This window comes from Cupressus sempervirens, chromosome 3 (genome assembly GCF_028749045.1).
Source record: "Cupressus sempervirens isolate cs-2001-9-10 chromosome 3, ASM2874904v1, whole genome shotgun sequence".
Classification (NCBI taxonomy): domain Eukaryota; kingdom Viridiplantae; phylum Streptophyta; class Pinopsida; order Cupressales; family Cupressaceae; genus Cupressus; species Cupressus sempervirens.
This window is the reverse complement of record NC_143120.1, coordinates 1,034,752,192-1,034,778,028: the sequence shown is the minus strand read 5'-3', so window position 1 is coordinate 1,034,778,028 and position 25,837 is coordinate 1,034,752,192. Positions and strand designations below refer to the sequence as shown.

The following is a 25,837-nucleotide window of genomic DNA, read 5'->3' as shown; positions in this document are numbered from 1 at the left end:
TTAAAAATACAGAGCATTTTTATTCAAAATAAATAAATGTTGAACAGAGAATTTATCTTGGATACATAAAGCAACAGCAGTAGATTTAGTTTTATAATATTTTATATCTCTCATTTTTAGTATATATGATACATATATATATACGCACCCATGTACCCATATGCATCCAAACCCCTAAAAAAAATCATGCAACCATGTACCAGGTTTGCATCCCCACACCCGAACCGGTAACTTAGCAAAAAATATTTTTATTATCATACACACCCCTCAAAGCAGTGTTTGCCCTGAATTGTCCCTATTTTGCAAGTCATTTGAGAAACAAAAAGCATCAAGAAGAGCATTTTTCCCTCCAAGCTTCCATTGTTGGGTTTGAAGGTTGCTTCATTTTTATTTAGAGGTGAGGGCTAAAAAATTGCCTTGAGAATCATTGTAAAAGGAAGATTTACAATTGAAGGAGTTCATTTTTATCAAGTTTTCAATATTTTTCAATTTAAAATAAGAATAAGATTTTTAAGAAATTGTTGAACCTCATTTTAAATTCTCGATGTGTGGGACTAATCATCATATGTCCCAAGCCATATTCAAGACCTTCTCATGTTGGATTTGATGAAATTGATTTAAATTCTACTTTTTAAATTTTCTTTTTTTATCGTTGATATATGATGTGCATTTTTCTATACCATGTTAGACTGTTGACACAGAATTTGCATCTCATCAATTGTTTTAAGATGACTTGTGAAGACACGAGAGGCCTTGAGTACTATGATCATCAATAGCTGGAGTGTATGCAGGCAATCAAGCAAAGAGAGAGCCCAAAAGTAAAAACATTGATCCTAGATGAAGAGTGATAAGCTCATGTGGAATATGTTTTGAATTCCGCTAAGCCCATCATAAGTATGATTAAGTATGCTGTTATCAATCATCCATGTTTAGGTGAAATTTATGATGGCATGCACTCCATGGTGGAGGAAATAAGAGCAATAATAAAAGCAAAGGAACATGATCCAATGGAAACTTTCTTAAACATTGTACAAAAGAGTATTGTTGACTGTTGGAAGAAGATGACCGCTACTCTGGTCTAGAACAGAAACAAGTTAATTATATCTCTTCCCTATAAAATTGTAAATAAAAAGAGGCTAGTGTTAGAGAATACAATTTTTTATTTCATATCACGAATGCTCATACAATGCACAAAGATTTTTACACAGTTCAATGGAACATTATATGAAATTCTAAATGGTGTTTAGATGCATAATTAATAATAAAACGCGATAATGAAATCTGTTGAACTCTTGAAGGATGCCTTTCTCCAAGGGTGATTCTGCTATGAAAGAATTTTCAAAATTGCAAGGTAGGTCAGAAAACTAACCCAGATCCTAGAGCCTCATGGCCATCTCATGAATGAAAGCACCCTTGTGCCTTTACTTACCCTAATGAGATAGGCATTTTTACTGGCGACAGCAATAGGTCAATACTGTTGAAGGTGGGAAATTTCCAGCTCCTTCCAGTTTCTGATTTTTTGGGCTGGAAGCTGTGGAGTGGTTTGCAACACAGTATGAACAATAGATCTTAGGTATAAATTGGCAAACCAAAAGATGAAGACTTATTCAAGAATTTCCTTTGATCAAGAAAAATGTGTCAGGGTTAGGGTTAAGATTTTTAAAAAGGGAACAAAATCTGGTCAGATTAGGGTTAAGGTTTGGAAAAATGAACAAACTCGGGCCAGGGTAGAGTGGTATTTTCAAAATAAATGAAAAGTCAAAGTATATGGTCAAAAAACTGCCAAAATGCAACTCAGTAGTGACTAAAAATTTCGTTGCTAGTTTTCTGGTTGAACCTGTTGAGCACAATTTTAGCAAAAAATTGCAGTTTTTCATTTCAAAAAATGCTTTCTTGGGCGATTTCCAATTTCGTGTGGCTTTTTGACAGTTCACAAATTTGGTTCATGGATGTCCGAGGTCCTCTTACACTCTGGAATGTTTCTCACATGAATTTCAGCAGCAGTACCCTTTGCATAATTGAGCTGCTGCTCTGGAAGCTGTATAAATTCTTTCTTTTAATCTCTGTATTGATAACTGCAGCTTAAATTTACAGAAATAATATTTTGAAGGAATTTCTGATAGTCTTTTTGGGAAATTAGATTATATGATTACAATGTGTACTGTAACTAATCATGAAGGATCTTTTCCATAAGGGTTTTGAATCCCATTATATTATTTAACATGTTTTGAACTCATAGTGCTTCAACCTTTCGGAAAACCAGTAGATATGGATGACTTATTTTGCTGGTCTCTAGATTTCTAATTAAAACTAAATATAGTGATTGATCTGGACTCGGCTGGCAATCTGGTGGGCAAAACCTCTAGATTGCTGCAACTTAGATGTATTATAGGTCAAAGTAATTAACAACAGATTTAACACAATTATAGCCTAGTGTGGATGTAAAACTGTCTATAATGAACAGAAATATAATAAAAGCAATGAGAACAGTTCTTTGATAAAAGAATAACTATTTTATCGAAATGAGAGATGCATACTGTTTCTGAGAAATATGTAAGCTGTTTCTCGCAAATTATTATAGGTCACCCCATATAAAGAGTTACTGCACTTTGCTATTTTGCTCATCTCTACATATTAGAAATGGTTGATAGCTGAGAAGAGATGTGAAGCTACCGCACACACTCTCTACAATATGATATCTTTGAGAGGACACGTGAATAAACAAACTTCTCTCATTTCTATATATCTATCATCTTTATATCAGAGATGTGCAAAACTGTCTCTCAGAAATTATGTAAGCTGTCTCTCCCAAATTATTACAAAAGTAATTAGCCATCCCTGATAAGAAATGAAATTACACCTGCTGCACTTTCCTATTTTGCTCATCTATTTAGATCATTAATTTATTAAGGTTCAATAGCTGTGAAGAGATGTGAAGCTACCACAAACACACTCTCTGCAATATGATGTGTTTGAAAGGAGATGTGAATCTATAAACCTCTCTCGCCTTTATACATCTAAAGCAAGTCCTTTAAGTTTCTAGATGTTTTTTTCAGGAAATGAATAGTCTAGGGATAAAAAATATAGCAATTCAACCTTGAATCTGAAAACCAATGTGAGAAGTTGTTCAAAATGAAGTGCAGAGTATCAGTCATTAATGAAACCTGTAAACAAGAAAATTTCATTTCAGCTTCCCTCGGTGTTTTAAACTTTCTAAATTTTTCGTATTTTGTGAATTTTTGGCCTTTCATATTGGGTTTCAGGGGTCAAACTTTTCTCATCACATAATATAGACTACACATCCTAAACTTCCCAAAGATTTTTGGACCAGGTTGTTTATAGTTACAATTGCAAAATTACACCCTGAACAATGTGATCTACTAGTTTTCTGGTGCGTTGTCAGAACAGTATATCTCAAACAACCTAATTTGATATAGTTTACTTTTGTGGGAAAAATCAAGTAAATTAATATAAGCAGAAAAAGTAACATAGGGTTTTTCCTAAAGAATATTGGATACATTTTAGAATCTATAACTTAGAAGAAATGTAATATTTTCTGAAGGTTGTTTATCAAAAAACAAAAAAGTTAAAAAAGATGTTTACTTGAGCTATCAATGTACTGGCAGATGACTGGAGAGATGGAGTACTGGTGTACTTAAATATCAGATAATTTGCAGTCCGTGAAGCTGGAGGCACAATGTCAAGAACATGTTCAAGCTGCAGACTCCTCAAATCCACACTGCAATACCTCCCAATGCAAGTGAAAATGTTAGAGCAGATATCCCAAAAAATTAAATATTAACATCATAATAAGATAAAATAGGCCATATAGTGAACAAAAAAAACGATAAGATGGTATTTATAGTGTAGGCATTCAATAAAAAATTATAGGCTTACACATGATTTAATAAAGTATATATTTCAATTGAACCTTTCAGAGAAGTAGGATGTCAAGAGACCAGAATTTCTGGCAAGAACAGTGTAAAATGGACAGTAAGTTGTGCGACCAGATTTCCAAACAAAAAAAAATATTGAGCAAGCACAGGAAAGGAGCTTTGGGGGGAAGTGGAATGTCAAATGCATGGCAAAAGAAAAGCAAAAATAAGAAACATGGAGTCAAAAATTATGCTAGCCTTCCTAAAAGAGGCCAGAGCTGGCACCTTTGCTGACCTTTCTCCAGAACATCAAATTCAGTTGTACAAACTAAACCTAAAATGAACACTGTACAGATCAATCTGGACAGAGCAGAATGATTGATTAAGGTAAATCCCATGACTTCGCAGGGATTGATCCATACATTAACAGGATTTGTAGAAGCTTTATTAGATTGGGTCCAAAAATTGGTAGAGGAAGGATCCTCCTTATATTAGATTTTTGGTGATTGAATTTGGAAGATTTCTTAGACCGTGGACTCCACATTTTGATCTAGATACTGAAATACTTACACAAATTTAAAGGAGCTTAAGGAAAAACAGAAAACTTTGTAAATTTAATTTTAACTTAACACATCTGTAAATATAGTTCTCCAAAGGCCCCTTTTAATCTACAGGGCTGTGAAAACCTCATGTATGTTTTGCTTTGAGGGATAAAAGTTTGGGTCAGAGTGTATAAATTGCGACAATATTTTTCGAATGAGGCAATTCTAAAAAAATGTATATATATTTATTCAGCCTATAAGCATGAATTAAGATTAGAATATCACATAGCATCATGCAACGAAGGCCGGAATGCAGGCAGGGGAAGACGGGCAAGAGTGGGAGTTTTTGTAGAGTTAAGACTGTTACTTCCCCCACCAGCAATGGTGAGGGATCTGACAATGAAGACCCGGGATGTGTTGTTGACAGCCAGTGTCCTCATGTCTCTACTGCTAACGAGGGTTTTACTGTACCGGCTATTTGATCCTCTTTTTTGAGGGGGTTTTTGAAGAATGGATGCCCTGTGGGAGTCTTCTTGGAGCAAGAAGGTTCTTGATTTGGCGGAAGCTATTTCTTTCCTTTCATCTACTCATTGTTTCGTCCCTTTTGATGGGATTGATGTGTCAGCTGAGGAGGAGGATCTCCTTTTGGAAATCTTATTGGAAACCCTTTTGAAGAAAAAGAAGGCTTTGCCACATCTAGAAGCCTCTGATGGCGGTAGTGTTTGGGAGTTGAAAACAGGGTTTCTCTCACCTTCCTTGGGAGATAATTCCTCCAAATTGAATCACATTTTTGTGGCTAGGTCTGATGCCTCCCATTCTTCCATGGAAGAAAAGAACCTAAGGTAACGTAGGATGAGGCGGTTCATTGTCCTCCGTATACCCCAATATTTTTAGAATGCTTGGAAGAAAAGTGTGGGGGCTAATAACGAGGTCTCTTTTCCTGGTAGTGTTGAGTTGAATATTGCTGGTCTTGGGGTTGTTGCTCCTCCTTTTGCTTTGGAGCAAGTTTATGCTCTTGAAGATGGAGGGATGGTGTCTTCTTGCACTTTTATTGATGAACCTGCTGAGGTTTTGAAGGAAGAACAATTTGAATTCATTATTCTCAATTCTCTTCTAGATGAGTCAGTGACTTGGTTGAGGAGTTCTCTCGAAGAAAGATTTTGTCATTATTGGCCTAATATCCATTCTGTGCATAGATGTTGTTCCTCCTCCTTTTGCTTTGGAGCCAGTTTATGCTCTTGAAGATGGAGGGATGGTGTCTTTTTGCCCTCCTATTGATGAACCTACTGAGGTTTCGAAGGAAGAACAATTTGAATTCATTATTCTCGATTCTCTTCTAGATGAGTCAGTGACTTGGTTGAGGAGTTCTCTAGTAGGGAAATTTTGTGGTTATCGGCCTAATATCCATTCTATGCATAGATGTTGTTCCTCCTTTCGCTTTGGAGCAAGTTTATGCTGTTGAAGATGGAGAGATGGTGTCTTTTTCCCTCCTATCGATGAACCTACTGAGGTTTCGAAGGAAGGACAATTTGAATTCATTATTCTCAATTCTCTTCTAGATGAGTCAGTGACTTGGTTGAGGAAGTCTCTTGCAGGGACATTTTGTGGTGATCAGCCTAATATCCCTTTTGTGCATAGATGGATCCTTCGGATATGAAAGCTTAGTGGACAGGTAGAGGTAACAGCAATGGTTAATGGTTTCTTTTTTTTTTTCCTTTTCCTGTGTGGAGGATTGTTTTAGTATTCTGCATAAGGGCCTTGGGTTTTTGGGTGTGAATGGTCTTTGTAATTGTGGTTGAATTTTCTGACATGGAATAACATAGAACAGTTCTGAAATACAGATTTATAACAGGAAACCTGAGTATGGCTTCACACATCAAACTTCTACACCCAGATCATCAAAATTCAACGGGATTTTATTCACTGAAAAAGCTTTCTACAAATCTGCAACTGTAGAGAAGATAAATAATAATGAACAACCCGCAAAAGTATACAAAATCCAAATATTTGTATCCATCATGCATGCAAGGTTTTGGCACCCAAATTCAAACGCTGTCCTCTGGAATACCTGTTAAATTAATAATGACAGTTGCCAAAAGTTGTCATTGAGTTATCAAAGATTCCCCTCCACTTGTAACAACGGAAACTTTCTAAAGTTCATTCTGTAACAACTTTCCTAAAATGGCACAAATTCTAATTGAAACTCCCTTCTTTCAAACCCCTCCTAATTTAATTATTAAAGTTGCCAAAAATTGTCATTGAGTTATCAAGGCTTCTCCTCCACTTGTAATGGCAGAAGCTTTCCAGAATTCATCCTGCAACAACTTTCCCAAAATGACACAAATTCCAACATCCCAATAAGTGATTCTAAAAATATGATTTAATATTTGAATGTCCTTTGGGTATATAAATATTTGGACATTTCTAAATATTAAATTAATTATTTTCTTTAAACTTGTCCAATTAACCCATGGAAGAATAATGTTTGCCAAAATCCAATTTTAATAAAAAGGGGACATGACATAATGGCAGGATATTATGAGCATGACAAAAGATGATACAGCACAAAACATGGATGAAGAGGAAAACGGACTCTTGTTCATCTGTTACAGGGCAACAGGACATGGACAAGCTACAAAGAAGAATTGGGAAGCATGGGTAAATTGCTTAATAGAGAGGAATACGATGCCCTTACAGGGATTCTTTATTTCCTTACTTTGATTTCTATTAATTTTCAGCGTATAGGTGCAACAAATGGTTGGCCAAGCCATAAAAAACATCAGAATGGCTTTCAAGGAAGAAGAGAGAGCAATAATTGGTCTCAGCTTTCAAGAAGCTAGGAAAGTAAAAAGAGAACAATTTGGCAAAGGAAGAATAAGGTCCAAAATGTCCTTGGAAGGAGAGAAGAAAAAATGTGTGGAAAATTACGAAAGCACCTAACTTGGTGGAAAGAAATGTCATCACCTAGTTCTTCTAGTCAAAAAAATGGTTTTACCATCTAACCCAAATTAATGAGTGTTATGTCCGCATAGTCTTACTTAGATGTTTGATGCAGTAGCATCCTATATGAGAAGCAATCCCACATCATTAAAAGTGTTAGCAATCAGGTTCTTGAGTTCGATTGGCATATTGGATTTCATGGAGATGGAATTTTGGATAAAACCAGCTATGAACAAGGAGGCTTTGAAATTTAAAATGTGGAATAAATGATGCACCACAAAATCAGGGAGTATTGATTTAATTGGCAAATTACTGAGGGCAATTGTAAAATAATTGCCATAATTAGAAACTGCACTGTTTTTTAGAGTAAGTTAACAAGTGCTAGCTGTAGAGTTGGATTAGAACAGAAATTCTTGGCTAGTGACTTAGGCTGGGCTGTATATAGGAACAAATTTGAGCTTGAATCAATGGGGTACAGTTAGATATAAGTAGACTCTTATTTTTCTTAAGTAGTGGAGGAGAATAGAGATATTAAATAGCTGTTTGCTTGTCTAAAATAACAGGAGATCTATGTAGTTTAATGCTGTGAATCTTCAACATTACTATATTTAACTTGCAGATGTGAGAATAGAGATTAGTCTGTATCAGTTTCACTATTGTGTTTGTCAATTTTTGTTTGGTGATGCCTGTCTTTACCCTATTTCCCTTCTATTCTGCTCTGTTTCTTTTTATACCCGCAAAGGGGTTAAAATTTAACTATTCTAACTATTAGCAACACAGGTTAACATATTGTTATGTTTTGACTTTTTGCTGATTTTTGTTTGAAAGTGCTTATCTTTACCTTATTTCCCTTCTTTTCTGCTCTTATTGTATTTGTGCCTGCAACAAGCCTGTTTTAACTATCTTAACTTACAGCAATAGAAGTTGTCTACATCAGCAATTAGGCCATTAAGATATGGACCCTTGACAATTTTGGAGGACATAGGTGAAAATGCTTTCAAATTTGATCTTGCTTCCATGGAGATGCATTCAATTGTTAATTGTGAGTATCTACAATTTTCTATGAACTCTTAATGCTAGATGAAAAACAAGTTCAACCTCTTTGGAAAAGCCATACTTAACAATGCATGTTTTCTAGAAAGAAAAACAAAGGGAACAAGGAATAAAGTCCAAGAAACCTAGAAAAATGGACTTAGAGATATGAGAAATATGGTACTCCAAAGAATCTTCCCCCACCTTTTGTCTCATTAAGTTTTTGTAGGGCCAAAAACTTTCCAAGATGGAAAATGGGATCCAAAATGGACTATCTAGAAATAGGAAACTTAAAAAATGTTGTGACTTCATACTTAAGAACAGAAATGGCACGAAAAAACAGAGTAGAATGTATTTGAATGGGAGGGCAACCATGTCACCTTCCAGACAGCACCATGTCTGCATAGATATCCACTAATAGAAAATGATTCAGATTTGAAATATGAGTCATACAGTTATTGTTTTAGCTTCTTGTATTTGCAAAAGTCTTCTGAGTCCAGCAAAATCTGTTGTGATATGATATCCATATAAAGGGGATTGTAGATAATTGTAAGGCATATTTTGAGTCTTGTGAGAAACAATAATTACTGGAGAATTCACTTTTTAATTATAAGAATGAGATAATCAGAAGTAGATGGCAGAAAAGTGTTGAGTTTCCGGAGGATGTAAATGTACTCACACTATTTGTAATTTCTGTGTTTTCCAAATTACATTCTTAATGTATATGTATATGATACTTAAGGGGCATGTCTCCAATGAAACATATCTCTTCAACTATCATTAGTGATCAATAACATTTGTTTATTATGATATATATATATCTTCAATAAGTTTTATTTGACAGAAGCTACGAAACATTAACACTCCCTCTTAGCCAGGGAGGATAACCACAAGACATATATTACACCATTGGTAATATTAGGAATGACAAGTTTTAAGGATATTTTTTATCCGAAGATATCCACCATTTTGATATCAAGAGTATTGGTCTTCCAAAATAGCAACACATGATATGCACCAAATACTCTTAAGTATCATTTTGATATCACATTTGATATTAGGAGTATTGGGCTTCCAGAGTATCAACAAATGATATTCACCAAGTACTCAAATAGGGTTTGATATCACATCTAATATCATGAATATTGGTCTCCCAGAGTATCAACAAATGATATTCACCAAATACTCAAATAAGGTTTGATTCACATTGATATCATATATATTGGTCTCCCAGAATATCAATGATATTCACCAAGTACTCAAAAGTGTTTGATATCACATCTGATATCACGAGTATTGGTCTGCCAAAATATCAATGATATTAATAGTCACCAAATACTCTTTGAGTAGTGGCCTTCCAGAATGTTGAGATGCAAGATGTTCAGCGAGTACGCAAAAGTGTTTATAAGGTATGTGCAGTGTGCACACACATTCTCATAATGCTTACCATATAAACATCCAATATAAAAGAATAATCTATCATGATCTGCACAGTTATCGTAGGATATCCATCATAATAGAAAAGCAAGTTATTGTAAGATCGTCACCTTTCAATAACTTCTGCAAATGCAAGTGACATCATTTGGAAGTCGTTACTTCCTCATTATGTACACAGGGGGTAGGCCCATTAAGGACATATAATCACACACAAGGACTTTCGAAACTCCCTCTAAAAATTAATCATCTGAGCTCCTCAACCAAAGTTCCCTTTGATGAAGTGTCCCTTTGAATTTGATATGATCAAGATCTTCAAAGATCAACTGAAACATATCCTCTATCCGCTCCTTCAGAGGAATGTGTCAGACTCCCTCAAAACATCAATCTTCTGAGCAATAAGTGTCAAACTCCCTCTAAATCTGATATAAATCTCCCTTGTCCTGTCTAGCACTCGATTGCGAGAGCTAATTCACCTTTTTAGTAGCTAGGGAAATGTATTGACTTTAGCCCAATGGTGAGTCTGATTAGTTACGTGTACTTACATTTTAGGGGCCGATATACCATTATTTTTTCAATGTTCTTACTTTTTATATTGCCTTCCTTCAGCACAGTATATATCCCTTTCATTTTGTATAGTTCTATGGCCATAAATCTTTTCCACCTTTATTATTTTGACATTATCTATCATCTTCTTCCATATATTCTTCTGTCATCCCTCCAATTGCCCCATTTGATTGTGATTGGTTGGTGTCCGATGCCTCTTACATCTATATGCATTTGACCACGTTTAATATATATTATTAGCTTATGTAATAAATGGTGGTTCTAAACTATTCTTTACTAACTGGTCATCAAATTTGTCTTTCACGCCAGGTCAGACACTCTAGCGTGCATCAATTATTTCATCACTGCTACCTCTAGTACACTTGTGGATCTATATTTCCTCCCTTAAATTTGGGTTCTTAATGCAGACACAGAGAGATAAAAATATGGGTACTTCAATTACTGTGTTAATCTTTGGTGTGTGGGTTTCCATATAATGTATCATATCACCGGTTTGGTATAGCGAAAACAGTCTGATCTTCTATGCATACGGTAGGTTTCCTTCATTTCTGCAGTTAGCCTAGGGATTGATATAATCATGTCCAACTTTATCTCGTGATATAGACTCATCGTCGGGCTGGACAATGAGCAGCAACACATTGACTTTCTTTTCCAATCCCTTGTCATCTGCTATTAATATAGGATTGGGCGTGTTATTGAAGAATCCAATCATGCGAAAGAAAGTTGATAAGAACTCACCATTGAACAAGAATGGAGATTTGGCCTTGGAAAGAGACTTTCATGACATCCATAGCTTCAATAATGAAGCAATCCATAGCAAAGCGAAGATAATGAAGATAAATCCAATAATGCCAATCAATGTTACAAAACCAGAAAAGGATGCTGCAACCTGTGGCATTCGTCCTGTTGGCGCTCAACATTGTAGCCCTAATTTTGAGCACTTTTGAAAAAATTAAGCCTTATGAGCGCTTTTAATGAGATTGTACCTAGCTGTACCTTTGAGCCCCAAGAGGTGTTTAATGTTTCTAACACCTTCCATTTAGTGTGTCTACATGTTCCATGAAGTTAAATTGACATTTTGAGCTATTCTGTGAAGTATCGTTTTGAGCACATTCCAAATCTGCTTTTTACCCCAAGTGTCAAACAGCGACAGGAGGCTATGTTTGCAAGTGAATATCTTGCACCCAGTAATGTTTCATGACACGCCACTTTGGGAGTGCTTAGTGTCCATACCAGAGAGCCTATGTTTCAAGTTTCAAGTTGTTTTGAATCCATTTGACTGGGTTTTGAACCCCTCAAAGTTGGTCATTTACTGTTTTCATGCTGATGCACCTTATTCACAATTCTAGGAAGTCCTGTTTGACCAATGATATCTTTGACCCAGTTGACCCAAATGAAGAAATTCTTTTTGCATTGTGTTCTAGGGGTTAGACATTTCACATGTTCCAATTTTGAGATCATGAGGAATCCATTTGGTCAATTTGCTAACATGATTAAAAACCCAATTTACATTGTTTTGTTATAACTAAGGTATCCAAACTGATCCGCACCCCTGTTCAACATGTTATAACTTTGCTCCTGTGATTGGTAAGCCTAAATGGATTGTAGCGTCGTGTTGTGTCCTGGAAATCCTTGAAGTATACCAATTCCCAAGTCATGACGAATCCACCTGCATACTTTCTTATGTCCGTCCGTTTACCAAAAACTACTTTTTGACATATTTGCCAGTTTAAAATTTCGAAGTGTCTGTTTTCGGAAATTCACCAAATGCGTCATTTGATTCGTCATGATCCCAAAACATAGAATTATATTCTCCTCATGGAAAAGAACCTATATCTTGGTTTTCAAAACCTCAAATGATCAATAACCCAGTTTATAATCCCGAACCCGAGCCCAGTTTATGTTTTTTAACACTGTTTGCCTGCAAGATAATTGAAGAATGGATGTTCGGCAATTAAAATCCTTTGACTAGAAATTCGTCATGGGTTGAAAATTTGCAATATGATAGAGTGGGTAGGATTGAACACTCATGCCAATTTTCGTGGCTTGGTTATGTTGTGAGGTTTTCACACATCGCCCCAAAATCTTGGGGACCCCCTTTTTTAATCGCCTTTAGGGCCAGTGGAGAAGGTTAGATGTATTTTTCACCCGATTTCAACTTGATTTTCCAGAGCTATCAGTTCTATCCTTAGGCCGAATAAGTTCAAAATTGATTTCAACTTGGCAGGATAAGATTGTGAATTTTGTACTTAGACGATTTCTTTTGAAAATTTGGATTTAATTGTAAATTTGAATGATTTTCAAATAAGGAAATTTTTCGTTAGACTTAGGTTCTTGGAAAATCTTATTTTTTTTGGTGAAATAAAATTTAATTTTGTAAGATGAGGTTAAATTGCAAAATCGATTTTTACTCTAGAGGCAATTTTATTTTTTGTCATAAAATTTTAATTATTTAGCAAAATCGATTTAGAGGAAAATTGCAAAAATTGGCTTTAATAGATTAAATTTGCCTTGAAAGCTTTTGGTATTTAATGAAATTGGTAAATTAATATTAAGAAATGGCTTTTGGTTAGCCAAAATTCAATTTTAAGGATGTATTAATTAGCAAACCCTCATTAAATAGAAATTTTTAGCATCCCCAAGGCACCATTAAATTTCGTTTTGCAATTTGTGGTTAATTAGTAAATTAAAAGTGCAGTTTTCATTTTAGAAAATTAAAATTTTGGCAAAGTATTTAAAGTGGGCCACTAACTTAGCTTTAATTTTGGTTTTTTTTCCTCTATAGGACCAAGTCGGCCAGCCTGGGAGGAAGGTGAAAGCTGCTATAAAGGGAGTCCCCTCCCATTTCATTTTCATCAATTCATTTGCTCCTCATGCTTGAGCGAATTTGAAGCAAGGGCAGATTTTCAGACTTGGGCGAAATTGGTGGAAGGCAGTTTTTTGGCGATTTTTGGACAATTTCTCCATTGCCATTGTTGGGCGATTTGTCTAAGGGCCAGATTTTTGCGTTTTTGGGGATTTTTGCTCCACTTTGTGGGCTGCGATTTGTGCCCTAGGTGGCAGATTTTACAGATTTTGCTCCTTCTTTGCTTAGCCGAATTTTGTGGAAGGGCAGATTTTTTTTTCATGCTTAGCCGAATTTTGTGGGGGCCGAAATTTGTGGAAGACAAAATTCTGATTTTCTAGAGGGGCTGCAATTTTTATATCAGATTTGGGCAATTTTGTTGGGAGAAGAGATACATATGAAAGTTTGATTTTTGCATAGAAGGCAAGTGTTGGATAAGCTTAGAGGCTTTGTTTTCTAATTTGCAAAGGGATTTGTAATTCTTTGATGTCATATCCCGGGTTCCGAAAAGTTGCTGTAAGATTATTAGTTAAGGTGAAAGTCATCATCTAGAGTTGCAAGGAGTGCTTAAGCTGACATCCATTCTTTCGCTCTTTTCTAAGAATTGCACTACTTGGTTCTTCTTGCCTTTTGGTCCACCACTCTACCATCCCGTAATAGGGCGACGAGCATGGAGGATGATAGTGCAAGTAAGAATCCCAAGCGGGCAAACGCTAAGAAAGACAAAGAGGATATGATGCCCAAAACTTCCTTCTTCTCGAAAATGAAGAAAATAACCGATACTAATATCGCTACAGTGGACATGATACGGATGAGGGACAGACTAAAGGAAGGACAATCCCCCTTGGCAAAGAGGATATACAAGAGCGGAATTGTACATGCAGCAGCTTTTCCTCCTACTTTGCCTTGTCCGGAATTGATTATGGAGTGTGCATCCAGATTTGATCTAGACAGTAAATCCATCATTTTTGGCGAAGGGAAGAGAGTGTTGGCCAACATTGGCGAACAAGCAATTGAAGAGACATTTAATATTCCCCAGAGCAAGGGCATGACAGTTGTAATGGTGGATCAGGCGGCCAAATCATTTCAAGGTAACCAAGAGGCCTACTTCTCACATCTAAAGCGGAATTGGATACACGAAGGAAGGAAAGGAGTTAACAAATCAACAAGGCTTACAGTGGCAGATTTCAAGCCGGAATATGGCGATCTCATTGTTCTTCTCAGCCGGATCATGGGCCTAGCTCAGGCTATGCAATTCGAAAACTGGATGTACTTCTTCATTGATGAAATTGAAAAGGGAAAAGAAAAATTTGATTGGGCTAGGATCATAAGTGAAAATTTAGAGTTGCAACTTAGAACAGTTCAAAACCAAAGGCAATTCTACATGGGATCCTATCTGTTTTACTTAATTGCTAGATTGTATGAGAGTCCGGGACTTAGGGCCTTAGGAGAGATTGGTAATGGGCCGGGGCAATATTTGGTGCATGAATGCTATCCGCAGCTTCATTTGCACAATAACAAGGATTACAAGATGTTTTGCGATGCATTCGCCATGAAGACAGTAAGGGTATTACAAGGGGCGCCTGCTAAGAGACTTTCATCGGAAGCAGAAGCAAGGATTAAGAAGTTTGGGAGTTGGTTCATCCAATTCCCGCAATTCACATACATTAGAGTGGCAGGAAGTACAGTTTGTCCCAAGAGGCTTCCAAGATACCCGCCCGACAAGGTAGTTTTGATGGAATTGGCTAGGCAGCTTGAGCACTATGATGGAGTAATGAGGAATGAGGGGAAAACAGGCGTTTCCTTCTCAATTATAATTGGCAATGATAGTTGCCCAAATCGGGCCGCCTTTGAGGCTGCGGAAAAGGAATTGGAGTGGTATCATCTAGGATGGTACAGAGCAAGGCAAGGATTCGACCCTGTTGGTCTTATCAAGGCATCTCATGGAAGCAAATTTAAGCATGTTCCCACTATAGAGGACTTTTGGGCCAATGCAAAGGATGATTTTCACGTGAGAAAGCTAGCTTTCTCGAGATTGTCAGTGAACATGATGAGAGATATCAGATGGAGAGGCCTTGATATTCCCGATCAATTGGAGGATGATCGTAGTGTGTTGAGAGAAGACTATGAGACAGTAGTTGGAACAGAGTTGAATCCAGTGGATTGGGACGATCATCGGGATCCTTCCTTGGAGGCAGTCACAAGGACAGTAGATTTGCATACCGAGTCGTGGTATAATGCCAAGTTGAGAAAGCTACAAAGACAAAAGGTTCTCCTTACTTATGAGATGATGAAACCGAAGGAAGGTCTAGTAGAATCAATCGGACAGAAGGGTGAAGGAAGTGGCTGGCAATCGGAGACAGTTAGAAATAGCAAGAAGAGGGCTTTGGAGGTAGAGAAAAGCCAAGAACGTTCAGAACCTCCAGCCAAGAGACAGCGGGCAGCGCCGTCAAGGGAGAGTATAACTAAGGCTAGAAGCCAAGAGGTCAATTCGATTGATAAAGGGGCCGCAGTGGAGGTGAGCTCTGATTCGGAATCAAGTGGCTACAGTGAAAGTACGGAGTACTCCCCTCTCTCGGAGAACCAGCAAGGAAATATGGCAGAAACTAGTAGAGAAGAAGATGAGCCGATTGATATTGAAGAGATAAGTCAGGCGTCTAAGGCCGTTGGTGATGCTTTGTTGGTCGAACCGAATCCGGATTTGGGAGATGCACTGCACCACTATGGTTAAGGCAAATGCTTATGCCGAGAGGCGAGGTGGTAATGGCTCACGCAGTTGATGATATCCAAGGACTAATAGAAAAGGATGATAGCGAGAACCAAAAAAGGATGGCAAATACGGTGGCAAGGGTAATCAGAAGCGACAGTGATGGTCACCGAAGGGTTCAGATTGCTATACCAACAGTCAATAAGGCAGCGGATGAGATTGCAGCCCAGGAGTACGAAATAGTAGAACATAATTTGGGAAGAAATACAGATGATATGGAATGTGAGGAGGTTCAAGAAGGCATAGCATCAATCAGAGAAAGATTGAGGAAGGCAAACGAAAAGATAGTAAAGTTGGAGGCCGAAAACAAATATTGGAGAGATTGCCAGCCAATCCAACAGCTGCATCAGGCAGCCCTTCCTCAAGACAGCGAGAGCAATTCAGAAGAGGTATCAGCTCAGTTACATGAAGTAAGGGGTTGGATCTATGATACAATCCAAGATGGGCGAAATTTCTTGCCCTCCTTCATCTCAACATTCCAGTCATTGGCGACTGTTAGAAACAAATTCAGATTATTTGAAGAGGAATGGAAGAATTTTCTTCCCATCAAGGATTTGGTTATTCCTAGGCTGCAGGCGTTCATTAGGCTACCGGAGGCATATTTGGAAAGAGCCCGGTTGGTTGATGAGAGAGGATTGAGCATAGTTGAATCATGGTATGTCGCATTGACTACCAGATTCAGAACACTTGAAGAAATTCATGATGAGATTGCACAACACGGCCCAAGCGTCGACACTTCCATTTCGACCATGATGAGCGACGTTGGGGTGGCGCTTGATTTTGAGGGTATTAGAGAGGAGGATGTCAGTGAGACAGGATTTGGATCGAGATTGGATGAGTTAGGAAAGGCTGCCGTCAAAAGGAAACATCTGAACACCCTTTCCTCACTCAATGCTTTTATTGGGTTTGCAAAGGAATATGAGAAGGATCACGAAAGGATACTACAAGCAGCAAACAGCGTGGCAAAGTCAGCAGAACTCCGAGCGAAGCACACACCTTGTCCTCCTATGGAAGAAGTTAACGAAAGGCTAGCTAAGTTCATTGCCTTAGCTAAAAGAACAAAAGAAAAATGAAGAATTATATTAGAAGATCATCTTATGTAAGCCCCAAGTGGCAACTTTCTCTTTCTTCTAGAATAGGACAAGTGTTTGTTTCTGATTGGCCACCATTTTGGTGCCTTCTCATTGGTTGCCACTTTTGCACTTTTTTCATTGGTCCATTGATGAGGTGGCATCTTCTCATTGGCCGATGGGGTGGCAACCCTAATTAGGGTTTTGGGATCCAATCTGGATCGTCGATCTTGTTTTGATCTCTACCGTCCATTGTATTTTGGACCTCTATATAAGGCCATTGGCTCTCATTTGTAAAGGGGGGGGTTGGAGAAATTGTTGCGAAAATAATACCAAAGTGCTCTCTTTTTCATTGCATGTTGACTAAGAACATTGGGTGTTATTGCATGTTTTCTACTTCCACATAGTTAAATTTTCTTTTCAAGTTGAAGCAATTTCATTTCAAGTTGTTAGAGTAAGAGTAAAATAAAATGGATAGTTGCATGGTAGCTTTGGTAGATGTTTGATAGGGGTCAACACTAGGCCACTAGCATCCTAGCGGCTGGTTGGGAGGCTTTGTGTGGTGATCTAGTTTACTTTCCTTTGAAGCGTTGCATCTATGGAGGTAGGGCCGCTGGTTAGCCTTCATTAGATTCGATCCCCGTCCATCTGCTAACCTTCCATTCTTAGGAGTAGGAGTAGTTGAGTAGCCAAATTTCATGCTTAGAAGAGGTTAGTTAGAGAAGTAAACCAAAACATCGGCATTCTCACCTTCCATCGCCATTCACCCTACATTGCCATCATCGCGCCATCCACATCATCTAGCATTCACACCGAACCACCATCTCCATTTTCTCACCAAGATCCAAATTTTTCTCAAACAAGAAAATGTAAGGCCGCCTACGTGATTACCAACAAATCACATTGATAAAACTGAGCGAGTATCCAACGGTGTAAGGAACATTGGAGTTATACTCATGTCCCATGAGAGATAACTTTTCAAGAGAGGAATTGTGTATTTGATATTCTGTATCAAGCATCCAATTACTAATATGTTATGTAGTGACACAAAACCCGCATCAACAAGTTACTTGATTGAATCAATTTTTAAGGCCAGCTGGCAAGCTTCCAGACACAAATTCACAATTTGCAAAATTGATTAAAGGTGAGTGTTAAATGATGAATCAATGATTGAATTTGAATCCTATCAATTTGAGATGTCCAAATGGATCAATTTGATGGATCAGTTGTTTGAAAACAAAATTTTTTTAGCCGGACCCACTTTGGGGCCCGGCTAATTCTATCAATTAATAATGTATTGGGATTTTTAAAATGTTTAAAAAGAGAAGAGAAATTGTAATGTTTTAAAATCATTACAAAGAGGATTTTCATTGAGAACGACATAAAGGATCAACATGAAGACTTTTGCTTCAAAAAAATATTTTTTCCAGATCTCAAAGAAGAACCTTCATCTCTTACATTAATAACTATTACAAAAGCGGATCACTTCATAGAAGCAAAGTCAATAAAGAATGATGAAGTGGCTAGAAATATATTTGCAGGAATGGAACAGCCAATAATAAACTCTAGTACAATGTTTATTATTGAAGGTTTACTAAAAATCAAGTCCATTTTCCATTAATAACTCACAATATCAGAGCATGAGTGCAAAAGTCCATTGACTAGGAAGTGCAGAAGTTTAAAATTTTTGAAGAGAGCTCCACATTGAAGAAAGGTAAAGGAGCCCACGTGAGCAAGGCAACAATTCCAAAGTGGCATTCTTCAGGCAGCCACCAGTCCAAGGAAGAGGAGAAGCCGCATCAATGTGACTCAAGCTTTGCTGAAGCAACCCCACGTTTTGACATGAAGCGAAGAATGTGTTTGCTTAAGAGTATTTCCTTTTTGTGTCATTTTAAAAAAAAAAAGGATTTATGATGTGGAGGCAACTGATATGTAAAACTCTTACAGCCAATCGGTCAAGTTAGATTCAAGATTTGTTATTTCAAAGAAGATATATATCTTCCCTCCCAGTGGTTAAAATCTTTTGTGAAAAGGTAGAATAAACAAGTTCATAAATGAAGGAATATGAAATAGTGCTGAAACAAATATTAATATTAATTAGTAGGTGATATTTATGCCTTAGAAAAAGTGTAACGGTAGAAGCACCACCGCAGTAAGAAATGGAGCCACTTCGCAAGAAAAAACAAAGGCAGAAGTCTATGTTAAAGGGGAGAATTTTGTTTATAACCGGCTATTATGAAGAAAGAAGAGTGTGGCGTCTAAGACTAAGCTGCTGGAGTAAAGACCACATCAAACAGAAGAAGCCGTGGGCAGCAATGGAAGTAGAGAATGTTTAACTACAGTGAATTGAAAAAGTTAGACCCACATGACAAGTTGCAAACAAGAAAAAGCCGTTAAACAAAGCTCCACGCCATTTAGAAAGGGAGCACTCCACGGCAAGTTGGAAATGTGGGGGAGCTTGAAAGTTGGCAGAGTCAAATCCGCCAATCAAAGCATGGAAAAGACCCCACGGTTAAGCATGAGTAGGTGGTATATAGAACGAAAGACGCCTTCTATAAGAACCAGATGTAGCTGGCTGAGACAAGGAAAAGAGGAGAGTTCAAAAACATGGAATCCCATGTTGAGTGAAGGAATGGATGCTGCAGTTTGGCAAAGGAAGACAGTCAAATCAGCGTTTAAAGGAATCCCGTGCCATAAAGAAAAACAGGTTCATGCCATGAAACAGTTAAGGCATTTTATCCCACATTGTTTGTGGGGTAGGTTTTCAATGGTTTAAATATGATTCCAAGCAATAGCCATTGTGTCTAAAAGACACTGGGCTTTTTGAAGCTGACCTATGTGGAGGGGCCCGCGGGTCAAAGTCCACATTTTGGCTCGCCATGCGTAAGAGCATGAGATCAAGCCAACGTATGGGTGTAAGATGACTTCAATGCTTCTTCGGGGCTACGCTCATGTGTATGAGCGAAAGTTGAAATTTGAAGGCTTCCGAGGATACGCTCATAAAGGTGTGCGCATAAGAGTGTAAACCAAAATTTTAAAAGCTCCGGGGATACGTTCAAAATCGTAGGAGCATAAAGGTAAAGTGAAAGGCATTTCGACCATACGTAAAAAAGGAGACCCTGTATGGACGTAAAATGAGATTGAAACCATATGAATGTAAAAGGAGATTGAAATCGTAGGAGCGGAAAAGGAATGATTCAAAGGTTCCGTGGCTACGAGATATGAGATATATTAATAAAATATTAATATCCTATCCTCATTAAAAGCATATGAACGTAAAGCCAAATGAATGGAGGAGATGGAAAAATCATAAATATTAATTATTAATATTTCAAATTGCTCAGTCAATTAGGGTTTGACATATGGCAATGGCAAATTGGAGGGAGAGTATAAAAGAAAGAGTAAAATGAATTTAAAGTTTTATATAGTTTAGACTATATAATTTTTTAAATTTTTCATTTTTAAAAGCTCTGATATAGTCCAGGTCTGAATTTTTCAAACTGCTACCAGGGGGCATTTTTTGTCCGAAATAGGCACTATAATATACTATCGGAACCGGGAGAAGATGAATTTTCTAGATTTGAGATAATATTTTGCACAGCAATTCACCGGTTCAGTCTATAAGCAGTTTTGTGATTCCTAGGGCATTGGCAGTAAAAGAAGCAAAATTCATCATGAAGCATCAGGATCAGATAAAAGGCAGATATGAAGGCTTATTGAAGTCTGAATGTGAAGAAAATCAATTCTAAAGGGTTTTCTTGGCTTTTGGAAGTCATTTTTTAACTGATTTTCATTTTTACCATGAGTAAAAATCAGGAATCAAATCAGTTATTTGTACAATCAGATGTTTAAGATATTTTGTGCTTTTGGAGCCAAAATTGATTGAAGATTTGATATGCAAGTTGAGGGGAAAGAGAAAAAGGATGTTTTAACCTGTTGAGAAGGTTTTCCAAGTGGACAGATGTCATATTCAGATCAAATCCAGGAATGAACTCTTCTCCTATATCTTTCTTTCTTTCATCTTTTGTTAGTGTTGACAGTTTTCTCTGGGTAATACCAGCAGGGTTCCAGTGTTTTACTGTGAAACCATTTTCTTCAGCATATTCTTTCTTGTATGAACAGCATTAGGAAAGATAATACAGATAGTTCAAGTCTATTAGGTGTTTTCCTGTGTTTTCATTTCATGCATATGGTTGTATTGTTTCAAAAAAATTAATACAAAGAACAACAAGTTGAGTTTCATCTTGAATCTTGTCTCCTATCTCAGTGAGCTTCAATGTTTTACAATCTTTGAACAAAGAGCATAGATCATAGTTGCAGTCCCTTAAGGCTGTATGTTGTCTTATTGTTGCTTGTAACTCAAGGGGTTATGTAAATGCTTCAATGAATCAACAGGGTTGCAGGTTTATTGAGAAGGATATCGTGTAAAAATGAGGTTTGGATTGAGCATAGATGTTTATTTACAAGGTAAATAGATAGATCGTATATCTGAATATATACATAAGTATCAGATATCCATATGTATGCATTTGATTCATGGATTTGCCCAATGGATTAGGCACTGGTCAGCTACAGGATCATTAAAGTCTTACTGCTGCATATCTAGGGGTTTTGTTGAATTCAACATTATTAATCAAATGTGTTTTACCCTTTTATGTTGAAGGGCTATCAAAGTTTAGCCCTCACTCAGCTTGTGCATTTCATAAGAGTTGTAATTAGCTACTGCACTTCTCTGTTACTGCATAAGTCATTAGGAGATTTAGGGGTTTTCATCTGCTTAATAGATTCAGGGATATGTTTTTGCACTGGTACGGTATCATTTGAATCTGAGGTCCACTTGCCTAGGTCTTACAGAGCCTGAAGTGAAGAAGGAGTTATGCCTTATAGTTGGCCCAGGACTGCAGTCAAGTGTATCCGTCATAGGAATTTGCTAGCCTTAGATGCATCTGTCTGGTTTCTTGGTCATTTTCAAAACTGTTAAATCAGGAGCCGACACGTCCTTCCTGGTTGAGAGGTTTTTCTTCACGGTTTTAAAAAAAAGTTTTGGTTTTCAAAATCAGGCCACATTTTTATGTCATGACATGTATCGGGTTTCCTACTTAATCCACAAAGCTTGAATGAACATTCTTCCATCTTGAATCAGTTTGTAAATTCAATTACATACAATCCGCTGACAAATAATTCAGAAACAACTTAAATCGCTTAACAGATGCAATTGATAGAAGGCCAACTCGGTACTATTTAACAGGAATGCAAGGCTCTTTGTTGATATCGTAGATTTCAAAAGTATTTCAAAAAAAACTCACAAGCCTAACGAAAACTAGGCTCTAATACCATGTTGAGTTTCTGGAGGATGCAAACGTACTAACACTTTGTAATTTCTGTGTTTTCCAAATTACATTCTTAATGTATATATATGACATTTAAGAGGCATGTCTCCATTGAAACATGTCTCTTCAACTCTCATTAGTTATCAATAACATTTTGTTTATTATGATATATATATATATATATATATAAAAGGTTTTATCTGACAGAAGCTACAAAACATTAACAAAAAGGAGTTCCACTTGACATATTGTCACCCAAGCTAATTAAAGAAGTTAGCAAAGCCATTGCCACCACCAGAAAACCAGTTTTCCCTCAACATTGAGGTTTCCAGGATAAAGTCTGAGTAGTTGTGTGAATTGTTGTAAGTTTAATTTCTGTTTTGGTTAAAAACCTTCTCTGTAGCAGATTTTATTTGCTTAAGCAAGTAACAAGTAGTTCAATTATTTTGTGGTTCTTATATATAGATAAGATTTTACAAATCAACATAATGGATCGATTGTGGGCTTGAACAAATAGCTAACACTACTCGTAGCAATTAAAACGGCAAACCTCACTTTGGACCGCCAAGGCACTGACTCGTTCAGTTATTCGAGCACCTCAGCCTCAACAGAGGATGTTATACTTATTGGTTTAAGGCCTAGTTCATCGACAAAAAAAATGGAACCAGAGCTACACTAAGAACCCCAAGTAAATAACTTTCCATTTGGGGATGTTGAAAAAACCATCCACATGTTGAAACAACCATCGACACTCCGGAAGTATAAAGGGGCTCAGTATAGACCATCTTAGCCTAAAAAATGGAGGTTGTCAGTTTGTGACTAGCTGGTTCGTGAAAAATAACACAATAACAGAGCTAGGAGGCTCAAGTAAGCAACTGACGGTAGAATAACACAGACGCTCTCAACAAGGTATGTATTAGTATCTAGATAGCAGCATATAAATGGGATTTCCTAAGTTGGGTGCTAGCTGGTCCAGTGAAATTGCAATAGCACTGTCTTAACAGCTCAAAAATGAAGCATTTCATTAAGACTCAATTTCAATACTATATGTGAGCGACAGAATCAAAGGACGGACCTAGTAGACAAGAAGTAAGCCTTTACAGGAATATATCGGCTGTGTTGCTGGTGCTGGGCTTCAAGTATCAACTCACGGGTCACATCCACAGTCAACTTTTTCTTCTCGCTCGATTCGCTCCACTCAACTTCGTCCATGGCCGGGACGGAAGAAGACGCAAATCCAACATGGCTGGAGCGTAATGTGTTCAAGGTCGAACAGAGAGAAGTTTTCACCCCACTGTCTCGTAGGGGATTGGAACCCTGGTTTCTGCAGCGACTGAGTTTTGACCAGGTGGCATAGAAAGACAAGGAAATTGTGAGGCCTTTGGTCTTGTGCCATGCGAGCAGATGCGTGCAAGAGAACGCGCCGAGAGCGGCTCTCGCGGATGAAGTAGCCAGCATGGCTTTACAGAGGGATGGAAGATTTGGCGACTCCTGCTCTCTTCCCTCGTATTTGTATTAAGTTTGTTTGCATTTGGACTTGCTCATAACTACGGATTACGCTAATTTTTTTTTCCCTGCAACAATTTGGCAAGAATTTGGGATTTTCGCTTCCTTCCCTGTTCGTTTATAGTGGAGTTTAGATTGAACTGTTTGGAAACGCCGCACTCTATTGAGCCTCGTTGCGCGAAATTCTTTAAATTGAAATGATAGAAAGGAGACAGACGAAGTATTACGGTCTTATGGGGAACTCTTCTATTTTAACTAATCCTCCTTTTTCGCATTTGTGAAGTATGAAGCTCTTTCTAGAGTTCGTAGAATGTGAGGTGGTTAAAAGTGTCATTTTAAAATGTTCATTTGGACGTAATGATTACCCCCAGGAGCTGCTCACCCAAAAAATAGTACTTTTTGTACAAAATAGACTAATAAAAAATCAAGACAGCTAAAAAATGATCAATTATTAGTACATGTGTGATCAGCTATTAGTACATTTGCTATCATTTTTGGGTTTTTTTATGAACGGTAATTAGGAGGGGATCTATTGCGGTAGGACGTGGCAGCTACTGGGACATGGGCGGCTATTGAGTCTCTTCCTTTAGATAGATAGATTTATTTTTTAATGTCCACGAGGCTAAAAATAGCTTGTAGGACATCTTACCCACTAAACCAAGCTTAGTAATTTGGTCTTCTTTTTGTGCAACCTAATGATGAGCCCACCTAATTGCTCAATGTTCTCATTGCTGAATGTATCATACCAAGAGTTGTCAAATATAATATCCACAAATTTGACCATGTTGTCTATGTATGCATCACATTCTAAAATAAAGTGTTGTTTGGTTTTCACCTTCCTGAAATTGCAAAATGTGCAAATTCTCTTTTCCCAAGGCTCTTTTGGCCACTTCCATCGATTAGTCTCACATCTAAGTTAATGGGAATTGGTTTTGAGCTCATACATAAGAGTTTTAGCTCTCCAAAAATATGTTGGCCTCTATGTACACTTTTTAGAGTTAGTGTGTGTTAATTGGGGAAAGTGCTTTATTGTAGTACAATAGTTTTTCATATAAAGTTGGGGACATTTATTATCAACTTGTATTAAAAAAAATTGATTTATTAAAATTCACTTGATTTAGTATGTTATATAGATTATGTTTAACCTCATGGATGTAAGACAATGTTTAGCTTTACATAAGTTAACATTGTCTTTGTCTTATACTTTGTGTAGGTCCAAGAAGGCTTATTATATGAGAAACATTATAAAATGATATAAAAACTTATGTTTATTTAGTCTGCTTTTATATATTATTGAAAATTTAAATTTATAGAATTATTTATAAATAAAAAATTATTATGTAATTTTTTAGGAGATTTGAAATATTTTTAAAGGAACATTATTGTTACTAATGGGCATGAGAGATTCATGGACCAACTTTAGGTAGTGTTTATTTTTGTTTTTACTCTAGCATTAACATGATGTGTAAAACTAAAATACAATGTGTTGGAAAATATAAGTGAAACCATTATAGCATTGATTACTGAAATGGGTAAGTGAAAAAAAAGAGTTACTATTAACAATTTCAAATCTTTGTGAATTGTGAAAATGATTTTTTTAAATTAAGGTAATCTGAAAACTTAATACAATTATCATGACCAAGACTGTAACAAAAGGTAACAACTACACAAAACATGATATTGATCCAGTTTAATATACCTATGCATCTACGCATATTACATTAATGGAGATAAACATTACTTTTCCATAGCATCTATTATTACTTCACAAACAATTTATTAAAAAAGATCAACAAAAAAGTATAAATTGTATGATAAAGCTAGTCCTATGCACCAATGATATTATTGTTGAATTATGCTTTGTCATGTTCATATGCTCTACCAGGGGTATCCACTCCAATTTCAATATTAGATGTATCTTCCCAGAAG

General features: G+C 36.9%; 1 protein-coding gene across 2 annotated transcripts in view; it reads right to left on the bottom strand.

Moving 5' to 3' along the window:
• Positions 1-24,112, bottom strand: part of LOC149570268 (protein RETARDED ROOT GROWTH, mitochondrial-like) — a 71,807-nt gene extending 47,695 nt beyond the window's left edge. Inside the window, exons 1-2 of one of the 2 annotated variants that reach the window (XM_089822905.1) lie at positions 23,478-24,112; positions 3,604-3,739 (exon numbers count right to left, since the gene is read on the bottom strand). In XM_089822905.1, the coding sequence (XP_089679031.1) occupies positions 3,604-3,739; positions 23,478-23,860 (519 nt within the window). In that variant the 5' untranslated portion in view covers positions 23,861-24,112. The remainder of the gene's footprint in view (positions 1-3,603; positions 3,740-23,477) is intronic. The other variant, XM_089822904.1, reaches the window with a different exon arrangement.
• Between the last annotated feature and the right edge of the window lie 1,725 nt (positions 24,113-25,837).